General features: G+C 39.2%; 1 protein-coding gene across 5 annotated transcripts in view; it reads right to left on the reverse strand.

The window, feature by feature from the left end:
• The window catches only part of PLCH1 (phospholipase C eta 1), a gene marked incomplete at its 5' end in the record, with an annotated part of 212,634 nt that overhangs the window by 49,068 nt on the left and 143,842 nt on the right, over positions 1-19,724 (reverse strand). For all 5 annotated transcript variants that reach the window (XM_082655618.1, XM_082655617.1, XM_082655615.1 and 2 more), the window contains 2 exons: positions 10,672-10,779; positions 16,117-16,288. In XM_082655618.1, the coding sequence (XP_082511744.1) occupies positions 10,672-10,779; positions 16,117-16,288 (280 nt within the window). The remainder of the gene's footprint in view (positions 1-10,671; positions 10,780-16,116; positions 16,289-19,724) is intronic.

Genomic DNA, 19,724 nt, shown 5'->3' on the forward strand with positions numbered 1-19,724 from the left:
GCTGACCACTTCCAGGCTGGGAAGCAGCAGGAAAGGGGAGGGAGTGGGCTGGAGGGGCTGCCCCTTAATGAGGGACTCTCTCTACCACCATGCAGAGTGGTGCTCTACCTGGGCTGCACACTGGAATCACCAGGGGCATGTGGCAAAATTCCAGGCCCCATCCCAGACCAATTACATGGGATCTCTGGGTGAGGACCAGGGCATTGGGATTTTTGAAAGCTCCCCTGTCATTCCAACGTGCAGCCACAGTTGGGGCCTTTGCTTTAAAAACGAAAAACAAAACACTGGAATATCTCACTGTCCCAAAATGTCTTTTTTCCCCCTCTGGGTTAGAGTTGCAGACAGGAAGGATAATATATTAGCTGCCCTTTGTGAGTGCCTTAGAGCTCTCCAAGCTGGCCACCTGAGTGTCTTGGGCTGAAGAGCAGCTGCTTCTCAGCCATCCGAGGCTGTGCATTTACTCCTGTCCTCTCCTGTCTCCTGCCTGCTCCTTTAGCTCCCTTAAAACACCTTCTTCTGCTCAAGGACCAGCTCAGGACTTACATTAGCGATAATCATGCTGCAGCTGCTATTCTTCTTATAGATCGTATCTAACATTTACTGAGTACAAATTATGTGCCAGGCATTGTTCTGAGTTCTTTACAGAGTATGAACTTAACTTAACCCTTATGATAATCATTTTCCTTTGTTTTCTTCAGTTAAATAATGATTTCATTCCTTTACTACATAATAAGTCAAATTTATACAACTATGGCAGAGGATGAGAATGGCTTATATTTCCAACCAGGAGAAGTCACTATTCCTTTTTGTAAAACTGAAGTATAGTTGATTTAAAATATTATATTAGTTTCAGAATGGGAGAAAATATTTGCAGACGATGCAACTGACAAGAGATTAATCTCCAAAATATACAAACAGCTCATGCAGCTCAGTATCAAAAAAAACAAACACCTCAATCAAAATAGGGACAGAGGGCTTCCCTGGTGGCGCAGTGGTTGAGAGTCCGCCTGCCAGTGCAGGGGACATGGGTTCGTGCCCCGGTCTGGAAAGATCCCACACGCCGCAGAGCGGCTGGGCCCGTGAGCCATGGCCGCTGAGCCTGCGTGTCCGGAGCCTGTGCTCCGCAACGGGAGAGGCCCGCGTACCGCAAAAAAAAAAAAAAAAAAAAAAAAAAAAGGGACAGAACCACTGTGGAAAATGGTATGGAGGTTCCTCTGAAAACTAAAAATACAATTACCACGTGACCCAGCAATCCCACTCCAGACAAAACTATAATTCAAAAAGATACATGGACCCTTATGTTCATAGCAGCACTATTCACAATAGCCAAGACATGGAAACAACCTAAATGTCCATCGACAGATGAATGGATAAAGAAGATGTGGTACATATATACAGTGAAATACTACTCAGGCATAAAAAAGAATGAAATAATGCCGTTTGCAGCAGCATGGATGCAACTAGAGATTATCATACTAAGTGAAGAAAGTCAGAAAGAGAAAGACAAATACCGTATGATATCACTCATAAAATATGACACATATGAAACTATCTATGAAACAGAAACAGAATCAGGAACACAGAGAACAGACTGGTGGTTGCCAAGGGGGAGGGGGGTGGGAGACGGTTGGACTGGGAGTTTGGGATTAGTAGATGCAAACTGGAATATACAGAATAAACAAAAATGTTTTACTGTATAGCACAGGGAACTATATTCAATATCCTCTGATAAACCATAATGGAAAATATGAAAAAAAGTGTATATATATATATATATATGTATAACTGAGTCACTTTGCTGTACAGCAGTAATTAACACAATACTGTAATTCAACTATAAATCAATAAAAAATATATTTTAAAAAAATGGGCAGAAGATCTAAATAGACATTTCTCCAAAGAAGACATACAGATGGCCAAAAAGCACATTAAAAGATGTTCAACATCACTAATTATTAGAGAAATGCAAATCAAAACTACAATGAGGTATCACCTCACACCGGTCAGAATGGCCATCATCAAAAAATCTACAGACAATAAATGCTGGAGAGGGTGTGGAGAAAAGGAAACCCTCCTACACTGTTGCTGAAAATGTAAATTGGTACAATCATTATGGAGAGCAGTATGGAGGTTCCTTAAAAAACTAAAAATAGAGCTACCATATGATTCAGTTATACGTATACATATATCTATTCTTTTTCAGATTCTTTTCCCTTATAGGTTATTACAGAGTATTGAGTAGAATTCTCTATGCTATACAGTAGGTCCTTGTAGATTATCTATTTTATATATAGTAGTGCATATGTGTTAATCTCAACCTCCTAATTTATCCCTCTCCCCTACCTTTGCCCTTTTGTAACCATAAGTTTATTTCCTATGTCTGTGAGTCTGTTTCCGTTTTGTCAATAAGTTCATTTGTGTCATTTTTTTAGACTCCACACATAAGTGATGTAAGATATTTGTCTTTCTCTGACTTTACTTAGTATGATAATCTCTAGGTCCACCCATGTTGCTGCAAATGGCATTATTTTGTTCTTTTTTAAGGCTGAGTAATATTTTATTATATATACACCACATCTTCTTTATCCATTCCTCTGTTGATGGACATTTAGGTTGCTTCCATGTCTTGGCTATTGTAAATAGTGCTGCTATGAACATTGAGGTGCATGTATCTTTTCAAATTATAGTTTTCTCTGGATATATGTCCAGGAGTGGGATTGCTGGCTCATATGGTAGCTCTATTTTTAGTTTTTTTAAGGAAACTCCATACTATTTTATCCAGAGATAAACCTATGCACCTATGGTCACCTAATCTATGACAAAGGAGGCAGAATATACAATGGAGGAAAAACAGTCTCTTCAATAAGTGGTACTGGGAAAACTGGACAGCTACATGTAAAAGAATGAAATTAGAACACTCTCTAACACCATACACAAAAATAAACTCAAAATGGATTAAAGATCTAAACATAAGCCTGGGATACTATAAAACTCTTAGAGGAAAACATAGGCAGAACACTCTCTGACATAAATTGCCTTAAGATATTTTTTGATCCACCTCCTAGGGTAATGACAATAAAAGCAAAAATAAACAAATGGGACCTAATTAAACTTAAAAGCTTTTGCACAGCAAAGGAAACCATAAACAAAATGAAAAAACGCACAGAATGGGCGAAAATATTTGCAAATGAATCAACCAACAAGGGATTAATCTCCAAAATATACGAGGAGCTTATGCAGCTCAATATCAGAAAAACAACCCAATCAAAAATTGGGCAGAAGATCTAAACAGAAGATTGGGCAGAAGATCTAAATGTCTTACTGTATAGCACAGGGAACTATATTCAATATCCTCTGATAAACCGTAATGGAAAATATGAAAAAGAGTGTGTGTATATATATATATATATATATATATATATATATATATATATATATATATCCTGTTCTCCTATCCTGTTCCACTGATCTATATTTCTGTTTCTGTTCCAATATCATATTGTTTTGATTACTGTAGCTTTGTAGTATAGTCTGAAGTCAGGGAGCCTGATTTCTCCAGCTCCGTTTTTCTTTCTCAAAATTGCTTTGGCTATTCAGGGTCTTTTGCATTTCCATACAAGTTGTAAAAATTTTTGTTCTAATTCTGTGAAATGAATCACTTTGCAGTTCACCTGAAACTAACACAACATTGTGAATCAACTGTACTCCAAGATAAAATAAAAATTAAAAATAAATTGCTTATTCTTATAATATAGAGCCTATTAATTTAGTTGCTGTCAGTAAGAATCAGAATTTAGAACCCTTATTCTTTCTGTCTCAAGATTTTTTCATGTAGTAATAGCTTTTTTAAAGAGTAGAGATCCCCAGGAAGATAAGGAGATAAAATGGATGACTTCAAGATTCTCAAGATATTATGGCCAGTCACACAATGTATTTGTGCAAGGTCATGAGAGTCCCCTAGGTTTGTAGACCTGCTCCTTCTCCAGGTCAGAGGTCAATGTCAGCCAGGAGAGGACACTCCTACAACAGTTCAGAGCCAACTGGGACAACCCCTTCCCAGGAGTGTGAACGCAACTTATGAAGGTGGTAGGCAGGTCAGAGAGCCAGAAAAAGATTTTGACGTATTATTTTGATGTCCATTTAGAAGATGAAGATAAAGAAACAGGTCTAGAGTGGCAGAGCCAGGCTTTGACCTAGGCTCCAAAGCCTGTGTGTTTGATGACTGCTACCCAGTATGTCATCTGACCTACTCTGGGTATTCCAGGCTACCCTCAGCTCTCTTTCCTCTGAATTCACATTTTCTTAAGTCAATTCCACATGACATAACAATTTGTCAAGTTTGTTATTATTTGTTGCCAGTGTGATAAGTGTGTCTCTCCAGCTATATGAACTCCCCAAAAGACATAAATCTGAGAGGTCATATAAAATATCATGCTTGAGAGCAAGGATGGCCCATATAATTTTCCTCCTCTAAATTAATCACTAGATTAATTACTTTATCTAGCACAACCCCATTTTCCTAATCTGTAAAACATCAGAAATGATAGTTTCAACTCCATCCCCATGGCTATAGGAATAAAATGAAATTCTATAAGTATAAAGTCCTTAGCATAGTGCTGGTGCTAGTAAGGGTTCAACAAGTGTTTCATATTTAAAAGCTGATTTTAGCTCAGGTATAAAAAAATAATAGTACAATGTCAGAAAAAATAGCAAAAGGTAATGTTTCTTCAGAGCTGTTAAGTATACACTTTTTTTTTTTTTTTTTTTTTTTTGCGGTACGCAGGCCTCTCACTGTTGTGGCTTCTCCCGTTGTGGAGCACAGGTTCCAGACGCGCAGGCCCAGCGGCCATGGCTCACAGGCCCAGCCACTCTGTCGCATGTGGGATCTTCCTGGACCAGGGCACAAACCCGTGTCCCCTGCATTGGCAGGCAGACTCTCAACCACTGCGCCACCAGGGAAGCCCAAGCATACACTTTTAAATGTTATTAGAGCAACCATTCTTCATATACATTAAAACAAAAAAAATACTGTCCAAAATGAATGTAAGTCTGGGTTTGTGCATCTGTACATACATGTGGGTTTATATATGACAATGTACATTCATGCTTTAAAGTCCCCCACTGCTGCAATGACAGAAGAACTAACAAAGAGAAAAATCATAATCTTGGTCGAAATAAAATAAACAAGATCACTGCAGATCATAAATGTAGTTGAGCTCCATATTCACAGAGGGCAAAGGTGGCCAAGAATTTATATCTTTTAGTACAATAGAAACTAAAAGTGTTCCACATGCTGTGGGAGATTAGAGCTGGTCTCTCAACATGAAACCAAGGTGGTGAAGAAAGCTGGAATGGGATCCTTGCTTATAATAGGAAACATTAAAAAAAAAAAAAAACTATTGTGGGGAAGATTCAAAATTTAATATCAAAAGAGGTAAGAATGAATAAGAAGACAAACAAAGTGCTGGTTTGCTTGGTGACTGAATGGGTAATATCTTCAACATCTCTAGTGGCAGAGAACTCTCAATCAATGTAAGGTCTGGTTAGGAACCTGGGGCACAGGTGGGCTGTGTGTATATGTGTGGGTGCCATGGGGGTGGGGGTGCTTAGTGTTCAAGTAGAAGCAATCCCAAAACCACTAGATAAGAAGGTTAAATATAGAAAGAAGGAGAATGGAAGGGGAAAAAACATTCCACTCAAAACTGAATATTCAACCCAAAATTCTAAAACCCATGTGGAAAAACTAATGCTAAGATGGAGTGCTAAAAACATCAACACATGGAAAGGAAACTCACTCTTTCACTTTGAAATAAGTATGTTTAGATGCTCAAAGATATAAAGAAATAGCTCCATAAAAAGAACAAGAAACTAAGAAGCCAAACAGTAAAATAAGAACAGGTGTCTACGAAAAAAAAAACAATAAAAATTTTGTAAATCAAGTATATAGTCATTGAAATTAAAAGAATAGCTGGGATAAACTCTAGACTAGATGTAGTCAAAGAGATAATTAATGAATTGGAAAATAATACTGTAAACATATAGTACCCAGAATCAGCAGAGACATAAAAAAAACATTAGGGCTTCCCTGGTGGTGCAGTGGTTGAGAGTCTGCCTGCCGATACAGGGGACATGGGTTCTTGCCCCGGTCCGGGAAGATCCCACATGCCGCGGAGCGGCTGGGCCTGTGAGCCATGGCCGCTAAGCCTGTGCGTCCGGAGCCTGTGCTCCGCAACGGGAGAGGCCACGTCAGTGAGAGGTCTGCATACCGAAAAAAAAGAAAACATTAAAGAATTAAGAGATATAGAAAATAAAGTAAGATTCTAACCTAAATCTAATAGTACTTCCAGAAAAAGAAGACTGATGAAATGGCATAAAAACATATTTAAAGAACAAAACTGTTGAGAATTTTCTAGAATGAAAGAAAACATGAGTTCTCCAGTAGGAAGTGAATATGGAGTGCTAAGAAAAATAAACCTACTTCTAGTCATTTAATAGTGAAGTCACAGAACAGCTAGAATAGAAAGGAAAGACATATTACCAACAAGAAATAGTTGTAGAAAACAAACTTATGGTTACCAAGGGGGAAAGAGGGAGGGATAAATTGGGAGACTGGGATTGATATAGACACACTACTATATACAAAACAGATAACTAGTAAGAACCTACTGTATAGCACAGGGAACTCTACTCAATACTCTGTGATGACCTATATGGGAAAAGAATCTAAAAAAGAGTGGATATATGTGTATGTATAGCTGATTCACCTTGCTATACAGCACAAACTGATACAACACTGTAAATTAACTACACTCCAATAAAAATTAATTTAAAAAAACAACAGGGATAGTTGAGTTCTCGGCAATAATTCTCAGAAGATAATAACTTTGAAATATAAGGGAAATATGTACATACACATATCAATAATACATACAGTACATTAGACCTTAAATGTTCATTACCTTAACTCTCTGGCAGGGCAGGGAGGAAGAAATTGTATCATATACTAGAAAACAACTGGAATCTTCAGCTCACCTTCCACTCCTCACCCCTTGTCACCAGGATGAAACAGCATGCCCGGCACGTGGGTGTTTACCGAGGAACAGGACCTCACAACATCATGAGGTAACTCATCCTTTCCGTGAGTGCTGACAAGTCTTAAACCAACAAGATTCATAATCGTCCTTAAAATGGCTCAAATCATAAAATGAATAACTTAGGAAAGAAGGTTAATCTAAGGTAATAGGGAGGGAGGAAACTATTAAAGTATTTAGTATGAGACATGCAAAGTGAATAATGGTTTTAGGGTACTAACATAACACAAAAAGTGGTTACATGTTACTCTACTAGGGCTTGTTTAAACTTGTTGGAAGGCTTGGTGTTCACGGGATGAGCTTCATATAGGAGACAGACAGCTTGATATTTGTGCCTAAGAAGCTGGCTGAACCCAGATTCAGAGAGTGCAAGGAACAAGATACTGAATAGCTCAGCAGAAGAGGAAAAAATCAGTGAGGTTGAACCAGTGGGGTGGAAAGTCTGTAAGGCACACTGACATTAGAGGACCCCATAAAAATGAATAATGGTGAGCTGGCCCCACTGAATCAAATTTGTTAGATTACTGTGCTGTGGTTGAAAGGAAGCTGTCCCCGGAGTCTTTGAGTTGTGTGATTCTTGGGTCATTGAACACACCGGCTTTACCTATGGCTTATTACAGTATGAGCCAGATTTTCTCTATGGCTGAAGCCTCAGATTAATGAGGTAGAAGCTTAAAGGATTCAATCAATTCAAAAGAAAGCATTTCTTAAAAGAGCAAAAGCTTTCGGTGTGGTTTGAATCCCTCAGCTTGATGGTAGACTAGGAGGAGTAAGAAGGCCAGCGTGAGGGTCCTGCCTCCCTCTCTGTTCTAACGTAAAGAACAGAGTAAAGAACAGGGTAAAGCTGGGAGAGCCACAGATCCTGCTTCTGACCTCTGCATCTGCTGTTCCCTCTGCCTGGAACAACCTCCCACCCCACTCCAGATATGAGCATGGCTAACCTCGCCTCTTTCCGGTCTTTGCTCAGGTGTTACCTTCTCTGTGAGACCTTTCCTGACCATCCCATCTAAAACGTCAACAGACTCTTTACACACACACTTTCTACACTTCTTCCCTCCCTTTTTCCCTTTAGCGCTTATCACTGCCTAGTACACTACACGTTACTTATTGTCTATCCTTCCTTCTCCCACCAATGCAGAGACTCCACGAAGGCAAAGATTTTTGTCTGTTTTGTTTACTGATATATGCCCCAACATCTACAGCATGTTGGTGCATCTCCAACAGGAGTTCCTCCATAAAAATCTTTTGAATGTGCCAATGAATCTTGCATAAGCCCCATGACAGCTAGCATTCCAGTGTTCGCGAATGCTAAGCTGAAAATCTTTATTTATTGCAATAATTATTGCAATATCTATAACTTATAAATCTAACCACATTCTGTTAACTTAAAACTGAGGTTAAGAACTTCCTCTAAGGTAATTATTGGTTTCATACAAACTATGCACAGTACATCCGCCTTTGCAGAAATATGATCAGACACTCGATTTAGATCAGACAATTTACGTTCAACACTCAGATAAGGCATCTGAGCCCTCTGCTGACAACAGAACTAGAAATTGACTGATTACGGGATAACACTTTGGCTTTCTAAATACAGCACTGCCTTTTCTCAGAAGAGCTCAAAAATAGACAAAAAGATTTGAAAAAGATGAGTAAAAACCTTATATATTTCCACTAGAATGTTGATTTCTTTATATATTTTCTCTCCTAAAGTCTAACAAAGAGACACCTGTAAAATGTTACAGGTAAGGTGCTCTCCACTTTCACTTAGGCCCAAATCAAAGAATCCAAATGAAAGATGACGGCTATCTTTATGGAATCACATTGTAAACTCTCAACCTATATGGGTTCCTAGACATCAACCAAGAGACTTTGAAGACTGAGAGGAACCCAGTTGGATATTTTCACAGGTGAATTTATTGGTTTGTTTCCATAAAACTATACCTAATTCTCTTTTATAATTGTAGATATTTAACTTAGAAAGTTAGGAGGCTCACTGATATCAGAAGAAATTTTATATTACTGGGTGGATTTAGAAACTAGAATAACTTGGGTTTTACTCAGAGCAACAAATGACTATTGTGATAGTATCAATAGCTAAATTTCCACCACTCATTTTCACTAAAAACTACATTCGCTAAACACATAACTTAGTCAAGACTCTCTGCTCCTTGCTTCTAAATGATAGACTACTCTGAGGCTGGCAACCAAGAGTTTTGGGAAACAAGAGGCAAAGATATTGAAATTCAGAGACAAAAATCTGGCTTATAAAATAAAGCTTAAAGAACGAAATTACCTATAATAGCAAGTAATTAATTATAAAAATAGCAATTAGCTGGAAGAGCAAAAAAGAAACAAAAATATTAACTATATTTTCACTTATGTAAATCTCTTGAGATTAATTTTCTGTAACCATAGCCCTATTAGTGGTATTTAATTGAGCTAATAAAAACTATTAAAAGGCAATGGATTAATACAGATGGTAATTTTTCCTTTTCACTTCAAGGCTGAGTCTTCTCCACTTCATCCCTTCTAAAATGCATCAAAGCCAAGAAAGAACTATCTACTGAGACTTCAGCTGTCATTAAGCCCTTGCCCTCTTTGAAAATAATACCAGCTCTCTTTAATACCTATAGGAAGCCATCACAGTTACTATTATTTCAAAGAGAGTAGACTTTTTTTAATGATGTAGTAATTGAATTCAGGGCAATAATGTAAATTAGCAGATTTTATACAATATTTCTCTTTTTTTAGAGGGTAGAATAATTGTCCAGACATCTAGAGGAATACTACTTTTCTGTAGAAATGAAATTGTAAACCTTATAACAAGTTAACATGAGCAGGTGCTACTCTCAGATTGTCATATGTTCCTGGAAATCATGTGAGTTATAGAAGGTGGGGGAAGTCAAGAAGTCCTAGTCCCCCATAGTGATGGGGGGTGGGGGAGGTCTTTAAGCCTTACATTTCTCCCAGGTTTGCATTTCCATTGGATTACCAGGCTAAATGGTGCTTTTCTACAAAGGCAACTCCTTGATCTAGGACAGAGGTCTGAAGCACCATGCAGGTGGCAAACTATTCTATGCCATTTTATCTGAAATGTGGCAAATGTAAGATTTAGCCAAGAGATCCATGTCTGGAAGAGCTTGGAAATCTTCTGGTCCAAGGTACATTCTCTTACGGAGGGGATGAGCATTCTAGAGAAGCATACACACTTGCAGCTGGGTTCTGTGAGCCAGCCTTGACAGGCAGCATGGTGGGGCTTAAAGCCCATTTATGTCAGCAGACAGCAACATTTCCAACTGCAATTTGAGTTTTGACCAAGCTGTAATAGGAGGGAATTTGTCCCTGGAGAGAGGGTCAGATGGGTTAATCACTAACATTCCTTCCAACTCTAGGACACAAGAATCCTTGACTCACTCACTCAATAAACATTTGGGAGTCTTTGTGCCAGCACACAAAGTAATTTTCAATAAATATCCTTTTTACACTACAGCCACCATATCTGTGAAGATTCCAACACAGCAGCAATTTTTACTGTAGCACACAGAGGGTAAAAATTATGGCCAAGCCTGTAACTTACATAATGGAGCTTGAACTTGCACTCATCTTCAATTTCATCTGCGCTGTCTTCATCAGAAACTTCCCCTTCCTCTGCATCATCTCCAAGGTGATAAGGTAACTTCTTGCCCTGAAATGAAACAAAACACTCAATTTAAAGATGAAAATTCAGCAAGATAGGGGTATGGGAATTAAGAGGTACAAACTACTATGTATAAAGTAAGCTACAAGGATATATTGTACAGCACAGGGAAATACAGCAATTATTTTATAATAACTTTAAATTGAGTCTAATCTATAAAAATATTGAATCACTGTTATACACCTGAAACTAATATTAGTCAACTATACTTCAGTTAAAAAATAAAATAGGAAATGAAAAATGAAAATTCACAATAGCCAAAAGGTGGAAATAACCCAGTGTCTACCAACAGGTGAATGGATAAACAAAATGTGGTATATGCATACACTAAAATGTTATTCAGCTTTTAAAAGTAAGGAAATTCTGACTCATGTTACAACATGGATGAACCTTGAGGACATTAGGCTAAAGGAAATAAGCCCGTCACAAACGACGACTGTTGTATGATTCCACTTATATAAGGTACTCAGAGTAGCCAAATTCATAGAGATAGAAAGTAAAACAGTGGTATCCAGGGGCTGGAGGAAGCGGGTGGTGGGGAAGATGGGAGCTGTTTAATGAGTATGGAGTTTTGGTTTTGCAGGAAAATGAGTTCTGTACGTGGCAATGCGAATGTACTTGACACAGCTGAACTGTACACTTAAAAATGGTTAAGATGGTAGGTAAGTTTTATGTATGTTGTATTTTACCACCATTAAAAATAATTTTTAAAAAATGAAAATAGACTGTCATACTGAGTGAAGTAAGTCAGACAGAGAAAGAGAAATACTGTATGATATCAATGTGGAATCTAAAAAGAAATGATACAAATGAACTTATATAAAACAGAAACATCTCATAGACTTAGAGAACAAACTTATGGTTATGGGGATCGGGGAGCAGGGGAAGAGATAGTTAGGGAGTGTGGGATTGACGTGTACACACTAATACATTTAAAATGGATAAGCAACAAGGACCTACTGTATAGCACAGGGACACAGGGAACTCTGCTCATATTATGTAACAACCTAAATGGGAAAAGAATTTGAAAAAGAATAGATACATGTATATGTATAAATGATTCACTCTGCTGTACACCTGAAACTATCACAACATTGTTAATCAACTATTCTCCAGTATAAAGTAAAAAGGTTTTTTTAAAATAAAAGAAAAATGAAAATAAAATTTGTTATCTCCTTGCCAATCATTACTTCAGACTGACTTGAAGGCAGATCGCTTGAATTAGGGGCAAAGCAAAGGGAGAAGAGACTTTCACGAAAAGGCAGTTTTATGACTTCCAATTAAATACAATTAATTAGGGATACTATATTTACAAGTAAAAATCAGACCAGGCTTCTGTTCGAGAATATATGACTCGTCATAAACAGGCATCACCCCATCCCATGTCCTTAGAGCAGCTTGTTCTCCTGAGCAGGTTAAAATCGCCCTCCTCTCCTGCTGGTTGTGTCCTCTGCACTGACCAGACCTGCTTTTATGGACAATGCAATGACACTCCTGCCCAGCCAGAACATGCCCCTCGCAACCACTCACCAACACACTTTAGGAATCAGGGGCTTTTGGACAACAAGGGGGAATTCTTATAACAAAATGGTAGAAAACCCAAGTTATACAATTATATGCACATTATGATCTCAATGATATATAAAAATTCAGGGAAAAAAATCTGGCAAGAAATATGGTCAATTATTAGGAGTACGAATGTCTGGGTAACAGCATTATGGGTGATAGTTATTTTCTCCTTTTCTACATTTCCCAATTCATATTCAGAAAAAGTAAAACTAAATAAAAAGCAGAAGGAGGAGGCATGGCCCAGGAGCCTGATAAGGGCTTCCAGGACGGCTAATCATCTGTACCAGTAAAAGCATCTTACTTGTAAGCAGAAAGGAATATTAATAGGAAATTGACTCACTTCCAGAATCTTGGGGAGCAGAGAGGGCAGAACCAGACTCTGTGGCTAAGGGACCAAGGTCACTGTGGTAGACAGCCTCTAAAATACCCACAACGGTTCCTACCTCTTGGTATTCATGTACTTCTATAATCCCTTCCCGTTGAGTGTGGGCTGGACCTAGTGACCCCACTGAATGAATGGAATACAGCAAAAGCATGAAGATGGGGGAAATTCTTTAAACGTGGAAGGTTGTTCATGTGCTTGGCAGCCAAATATAATGATAAATTTCTAAACATCATCCCAGACTACTACCCAGGCTGATCTTCTCTAAACTAGAGCTCCAGTGACTTCTGTTACATATTCCTGCTCTTCACACCATGACTGGCCCACCTTCAGCACTCTGGATCTTCCCCTCATCCACTTCTCCTCCCTCCACAGGGCCACCAGCACAGTCAGATTTTCAGAGAACTCTCCCTCCCAGTTTCCTGTATCTTCCCTGATACCCAAAGCTCTTGACCTAAAGGGCTTGGCAAAGAGATAAATTTAAAGCTGGTTAAATCATTTATGTAATGAAAACAAAATCTATATTAAGAATCCAAACTCTTAGAATTTGAATACTTAAATATTTTTTTCAACTTACAAAAGGATGGTTATAGGTTTAAAAAGGTGGTATTTAATTTGCCTTCATATCCCTATGTAATATACTTCTTATTTGTATGTGCTATCTGCAAAGTGAAAACTACATTCTTTTCCACAGGAATATATATAGCTATAGATATATAAATATGGCACTAAGCTTCAAATCCCCTTTACTTAAGTGTGGCAGTAGGTGGGGAAGCAAGGAGAGAAAGTTGCCATCTAGAGTATTCACAAGGCGCCCTCATTTTCAGTCCTTTCAAAATCCCATTAAAAGATATCAGGCGGCTTCCCTGGTGGCGCAGTGGTTGAGAGTCTGCCTGCTGATGCAGGGGACATGGGTTCGTGCCCCGGTCCGGGAAGATCCCACATGCCGCGGGGCGGCTAGGCCTGTGAGCCATGGCCGCTGAGCCTGCGCGTCCAGAGCCTGTGCTCCGCAACGGGAGAGGCCACAACAGTGAGCGGCCTGTGTACCGAAAAAAAAAAAAAAAAAAAGATATCAAGGCCATATCTTCTGCCAGCTTTTTCCACATTCATGGTCTTTGAAAGATACCTTATACAGGCAGATAGGAAGAAAAGCAACACCACAGAACATTGTTTCTTAACGTCTCTTATGAAGAGTGTTACACCTGAGGAAAATTATAGAATAAACTTAGGTAGAATTTTATGAACTTAACAGTGGCCCAGTGTAAACAAAGAATGACCTAGGAGTCCCCTTCTGATCTACATACTATTTCATGTGGGAGTCACACTCAAGAATTAGATTAATTTCTCCATGGTACTGAAAATATTTCTAGAGACTGGAACCATAGCCATCTCTTAGCTTTTAGCTGCCTGGCCCCAGGACCGCGGTAACTGCTCTATGACACATCTGTAAAAGTAAAATGCTTGGACCAGATAAGTTTTCTTTCAGTAATGAGCCTATGGAAAATTACTAAGTTCGTTATTATTTTTGTTCAAAAGCAAATTTTTGTTTAATTTTTAGGAGATACGTACACACACAGTTGGCCCTCCGTACCCAAGGGTTGGTTGAATCCGCAGATGTGAGGAGCCAACTGTACTAGGCCATTTCATACGAGGGGCTTGAGCACTGTGGATTTGGAACCAATCCTGTGGGTAATGAGGGACTAGTGTATATATCTGTGTGTGTGTGTGTGTGTGTGTGTGTGTACACACAAGGTTGGAAAGTTTGTGTGTTACAGTTATAATAATAAACAACTTACCCACCTCCAAAGTGGTAAGTAGCCATTCAAATGCTGCCTTTTGGATCACAGATTGCTCTGATGCTAAAGGAACTTAGGAAAATCAGTTCCCTTTTTGTTGTTTCAAATGGGAGTGTGTTGGTCTAGAGATCTAAGAAATCTCCTTAAAGTTTGGAACAGGTTACTACCAGCAAATGGACTGCAGCTGCTTTGAAACACCCACAGCCCACATTGCTGCCACTCCTTCCAACGAGTGCCTCAGGTCTTCTGGCTTCAATTCATCCTGGTGCCCATTAGCCCTAGGACATTCTATGCCCAATGATCCAAAGCCCAGTTATGCACAAGGGATTCAATGAGTTCATATCAAATATTCCTTAAGTTCCACTGTCCAAATGAGAAGTATTTCAATCAGATGGACTCATTCTGCATTTAACCTTCTGACGCTTGGCTAAAGACCATTTGGGAACATGGAAATATTTACAAGGCTATAAAGCTGACACTGAGCTTTCTAACCTAGCAATCAGTTTTCACCACAAGAGACTGCGTTAGCAAGACTTCAGGAAAATTGACCTTAACGTTATTTCTCACATTATATAATTGGAGCTTTTATTCAAAATGCTTTCACACGTACAAATGCCCAATGACACCCCTTTGATGGATTCAGCCTATAACTCTCATTTAACTGATAGAAAAACAGGTTTTGACCCATTCTAAAGATGAATACTTTACATCTTCCCCATGTGCTGTCCTCTCTTAAAGCCCCAGTTAAAGTCTTGCTATGAAATTACACTATCTGACTTTCCTGCGCCTCCTCTGTGATATTTGGTTTTTGTACACACCCTTTTTAAGTAAAATATAACCCCATTTGATCATTAATACTCTGCTGCTTTTCCTTAGGTATTTAGTCTCAAAACAATACAACTATCCAAGATGCTTTTAGTCCAAATACACAAAATTAACTGGAATTAAATAAAATCACATCAGCAATCTGAGAACACAAGGAGCTGTCTTTCTGGCTATTCCTTGCATTAATAATATTCATTTCAGGTAGTAAGTTTTCTCCCTCAGAAGATCTGTTTATGAAATGCCACTCTATTCACCTACTGCTCCTCTGCCTACACACGAATCCTCTGGGGCACAGTGTCTGAACGTGTGCTCCACTTTGAAGTGAGCTCTTCTCACTTACATAACCAAGGCTGACCAACCATGAAGACTTTTTTTGACAGACAGTTATTGGAGCTTGAAATGGCAGAGAAGAATCTGAAAGAAATGCTTTTGGATACGGACACATGTAATCCAGGCCTCCCATACACAGACCCCTCTCCAGCGTCAACTACTACAGACTAAAATATTCAGTATTTGATTTACAGTACTGAGGTTCTCACTTCATAAAAACAAATCCCAGAATACATGACCAGTCAGTAAAAAGCTTTTTCTGAAGGTATGACTATAAGTAAGTTGGAACAAGGTGCATGCACAAGTCTAGACAGCCCTTCATATATTGACTATTATTCTCTTGATAAACCAGTTTTCAGTCCTTAAGGGAGGGAGGGCTTAGCAGGTCATTAGTGCCTTTTATTGCATTCCTGAGGTAATTACCTTCACTAGGATTTTGCCTTTCAAACTTTGAGGGCTTGGAAGCTGCTTGGTCTCTCCTGTGTCTACAGATGACAGGTCGAGTTTGTCTCGGAATATTCCTTTCAGGTACTGAGCAATTTTCCTTTGCTGCTGGACACTGCAGTGATTCTCAATAGACAGTATGACCGGGAACCTGAGAGAACAGCAGTACATTGTAAAGGTGTCGAGTACAGCAACTCACAGGGACTTTTGAAAATTATTCTGTATTCATTATGTTCTTACAAGCCTAGTGACAGTATTTGTGAGCGAGGTGATAATTAAAATGCTTCTAAAATGAAAAAGATGAGAGATGCATTAAAAAAAAAAAACTCCTCTGGCCAAATATATTTTACCAGGCATAAGGGGTGAACAAAATACCAATCCATATGAGATGACTTAGTCTAATATTTTGTAGCTCTCTCTCTCCCGCACACACACAGTACATATATTTTGTCTCTTTTACAAGAAAAAATAAAAGAAAATTTTGAGAGATAAGAAACCTAAAGAAAGAAAACTCATAAGGTAATTTTGTCTTGTTTATTCAAAAGTCTAGAAACATCTAGGAGACCACTATCATTAAATGAAGATATTTACTCTAAAAATATATATTCAACACACAGCTTGAAAATTACTATTGAGGATAAAATAACACAATGGAATTTTGTGTTTTATAGTGTCCTATGTCAGGCATTTCAAAATCATTTGTATAGAATTACATACTAGTCTTTACTTTCAGAAAGGAAAAAACAAAGTCAAGCATTCACTCTCCTCCAGCACTCAGGGATCTGTGCAGAGAATGTGAGACCCCAATGGAGCAATTAGTACAGACAGCCTTAGGAACCAGCAAAGATTCCATTACCTTACTCCTCTTTTGACTTTGTTTTTTCCTCAGAAAAACAAATTAAGGCTTATTTTCATTTTTTTTCTAGTTTCCATCACATATCTTCTGAAGTACTAGGCAATATATTTTTTTCTGGAATAGACAAACCAATATTTAACTTGCATAATATGTCTATATGGAGAAAAAAATTTATTTATGCGCTTGTATGAGAAGCACAAACTCCACAATACAGGCTGTGACCTCCTGAAATTACATTCTATCCTCATTAGTAAACCTAATGCCAGAGGTAACACGAGAGATGAACCTTTGTGACTGAGGTTGGTTTGGTTACCGGACTATAATCTGTTTGCTCCTGGGTCCTCACATGGGTTTTACCCCAGAGTGTTAGAAAGAGAAAAACAGCAGACTAGCAACCCTGAGTTGTCTGCGCAGTCACATCAGGGAGTTCTAGCAATGGATTTTTAAATTATCAATCTGTTTATAAAAAGGCTATCAGTGTCTAATGATGCTTGGTGTATTAAGCAGTGCTTCTCAACAGGGGCTGGGGTGACTGTGTGGCACTCCTTCCAAAGGGACATTTGTCAATGTCTGAAGACATTTTTGGTGGTCACAATGTTGGGGATGGGGGCTGCTACTGGTGTTTAGTGAGTAGAAGTCACAAATTTGCTCACCATCCTGCAATGCACAAGACAGTTCCCCATAACAAAGAATTATCTGATCCAAAATGTCAATAGTGCCAAGGTTGAGAAACCCTGGTGTAAATATGCAACTAAGGACTTCCCTGGTGGTCCAGTGGTTAAGACGCTGCCCTTCCACTCAGGGGTCGTGGGTTCGATCCCTGGTCAGGGAAGTTCCACGTGTGGTGTGTTGAAGCCAAAAAATAACCACACGTGAAACAAAACAAAACATTTTCAGTTTGGGACTTCCCTGGCAGTCCAGTGGTTAAGACTCTGCGTGTCCACTGTAGGGGGTTGCGAGTTCAATCCCTGGTTGGGGAACTAAGATACCACATGCTGGGCGGCACGGCCAGAAAAAAAAAAAAAAAAAGATGCAACTAGATCTTAAAGCTGCACTTTTAAAATGTGCTAAACAAGCTTATTAATTGTTTTAATTTGAAGTGCTTTTCTCCTAAGGATCCCCAGACTTTAAGTAAGCATAGTCAAGTCACCAGAGGGTCCTCCGAAGTACATAGACAGCAGGTCTTCTCAATGCCCTACTTCACATGTTGGAAAATAACGGCAAATCACTTCATCAACTTGGCTAAGATTAGTAGCAATCAGGGTAAAAAGACCCATCAGAATTTAGTACTCGGATTCTTCCATGTGCAAGTCACCACAAACCAAACCTGCTATGCAGCAAGTGTCTCTTAACAGAACAGCATTTTAACTTCATATTTAATTAATGAGAAGACGAAATGTTAGAAATTTTAAAGGCTACTAATGTCTATAAAATGAATTTTATGCAATTGTAATTTTAATTTGCCTTTTTTAATGCAAAAATCATTTCTTGAATGTCTGGTATATTGCAGGCACTGGCTAGGCAATAAAGAATGAATAAGGGGGAGTTCTCTAGTGGCCTCATGGTTAGGATCCTGAGCTTTCACTGCTGGGGCCCGGGTTCAGTGCCTGGCTGGGGAACTGAGATCCTGTAAGACGCACATAGCAGCCAAAAAAAAAAAAAAGCGGTGGGGGGGTGGGAATAAAGTTTTATTTTTAATTTCTCTTAAAAATGAATGAATAAGACATAGCCACATATTTTCAAGGAGCTCATGGTCCTAACTACTTAAAAGGAGGCAAGTCACCAACAATTGCAAGAAGGTGCTGTATGATATGATAGAAATATGTTGAGTGCTAAGGACAGCGAAAAGAAGCATTTAAATCAGTTGTAGTATTGGTAAGTTTGCCAGAGGGACAATGCCTAAGCAGTCTTCTAGGATGAGCAAGAATTGGGCAGGTGGAATAATGGAGATGAGTGTTTCAGACAGAGAGAACGGCACAAGCGAGGGTAGGGTCTGTGAAAGCACTGAGATCCCCAGGGACTCCGGAAGACAGTCAGTGATGGCAGAAGCCCAAGTCTCTGTGGAGCAACAGTGGAAGATGACACTGGAAGAGCAGGAAGAGGCCAGGCCTTGAAGGGCACGGAATGCATGACCATGAACAACAGGGAGTCTTTGAAGGACTTTAAGAATTACAACATCAGGGCTTCCCTGGTGGCGCAGTGGTTGAGAGTCTGCCTGCCGATGCAGGGGGACACGGGTTCGTGCCCCGGTCCGGGAAGATCCCACATGCCGTGGGGTGGCTAGGCCCGTGAGCCATGGCCGCTGAGCCTGCACGTCTGGAGCCTGTGTCCCGCAACGGGAGAGGCCACAACAGTGAGAGGCCCGTGTACCGCAAAAAAAAAAAAAAAGAAAAAAAGAAAAAAAAAAGAATTACAACATCAGCTTATATTTTCAGAAAGAAACATACTGCACCAGCGTGGAGGATAAACCAAAGAGAAATGAAAATGAAGAGAAGGCAGTGGAGTCAAAAGATACTTTAGCAACTAGAATTGAAAAGATTGGCTGAATCGAGAGTGGACTCCCAGTTTCTAGGTAAAGCCATTGGTAAACAGTGCTACCCTCCTAACTAGAAGGAAATGGAGTAAGAGGAAGCTTGGCAGAATGAAATGCTGAGTTCAGTTTGGGGTGGAGGCCCCGTGCTGGTAGGAGTCTTATCCTCGCTCAGTGTTGAGGCTCCCCAAACCTATTATA

This window comes from Grampus griseus (genome assembly GCF_964374135.1).
Source record: "Grampus griseus genome assembly, chromosome: 5".
NCBI lineage: Eukaryota > Metazoa > Chordata > Mammalia > Artiodactyla > Delphinidae > Grampus > Grampus griseus.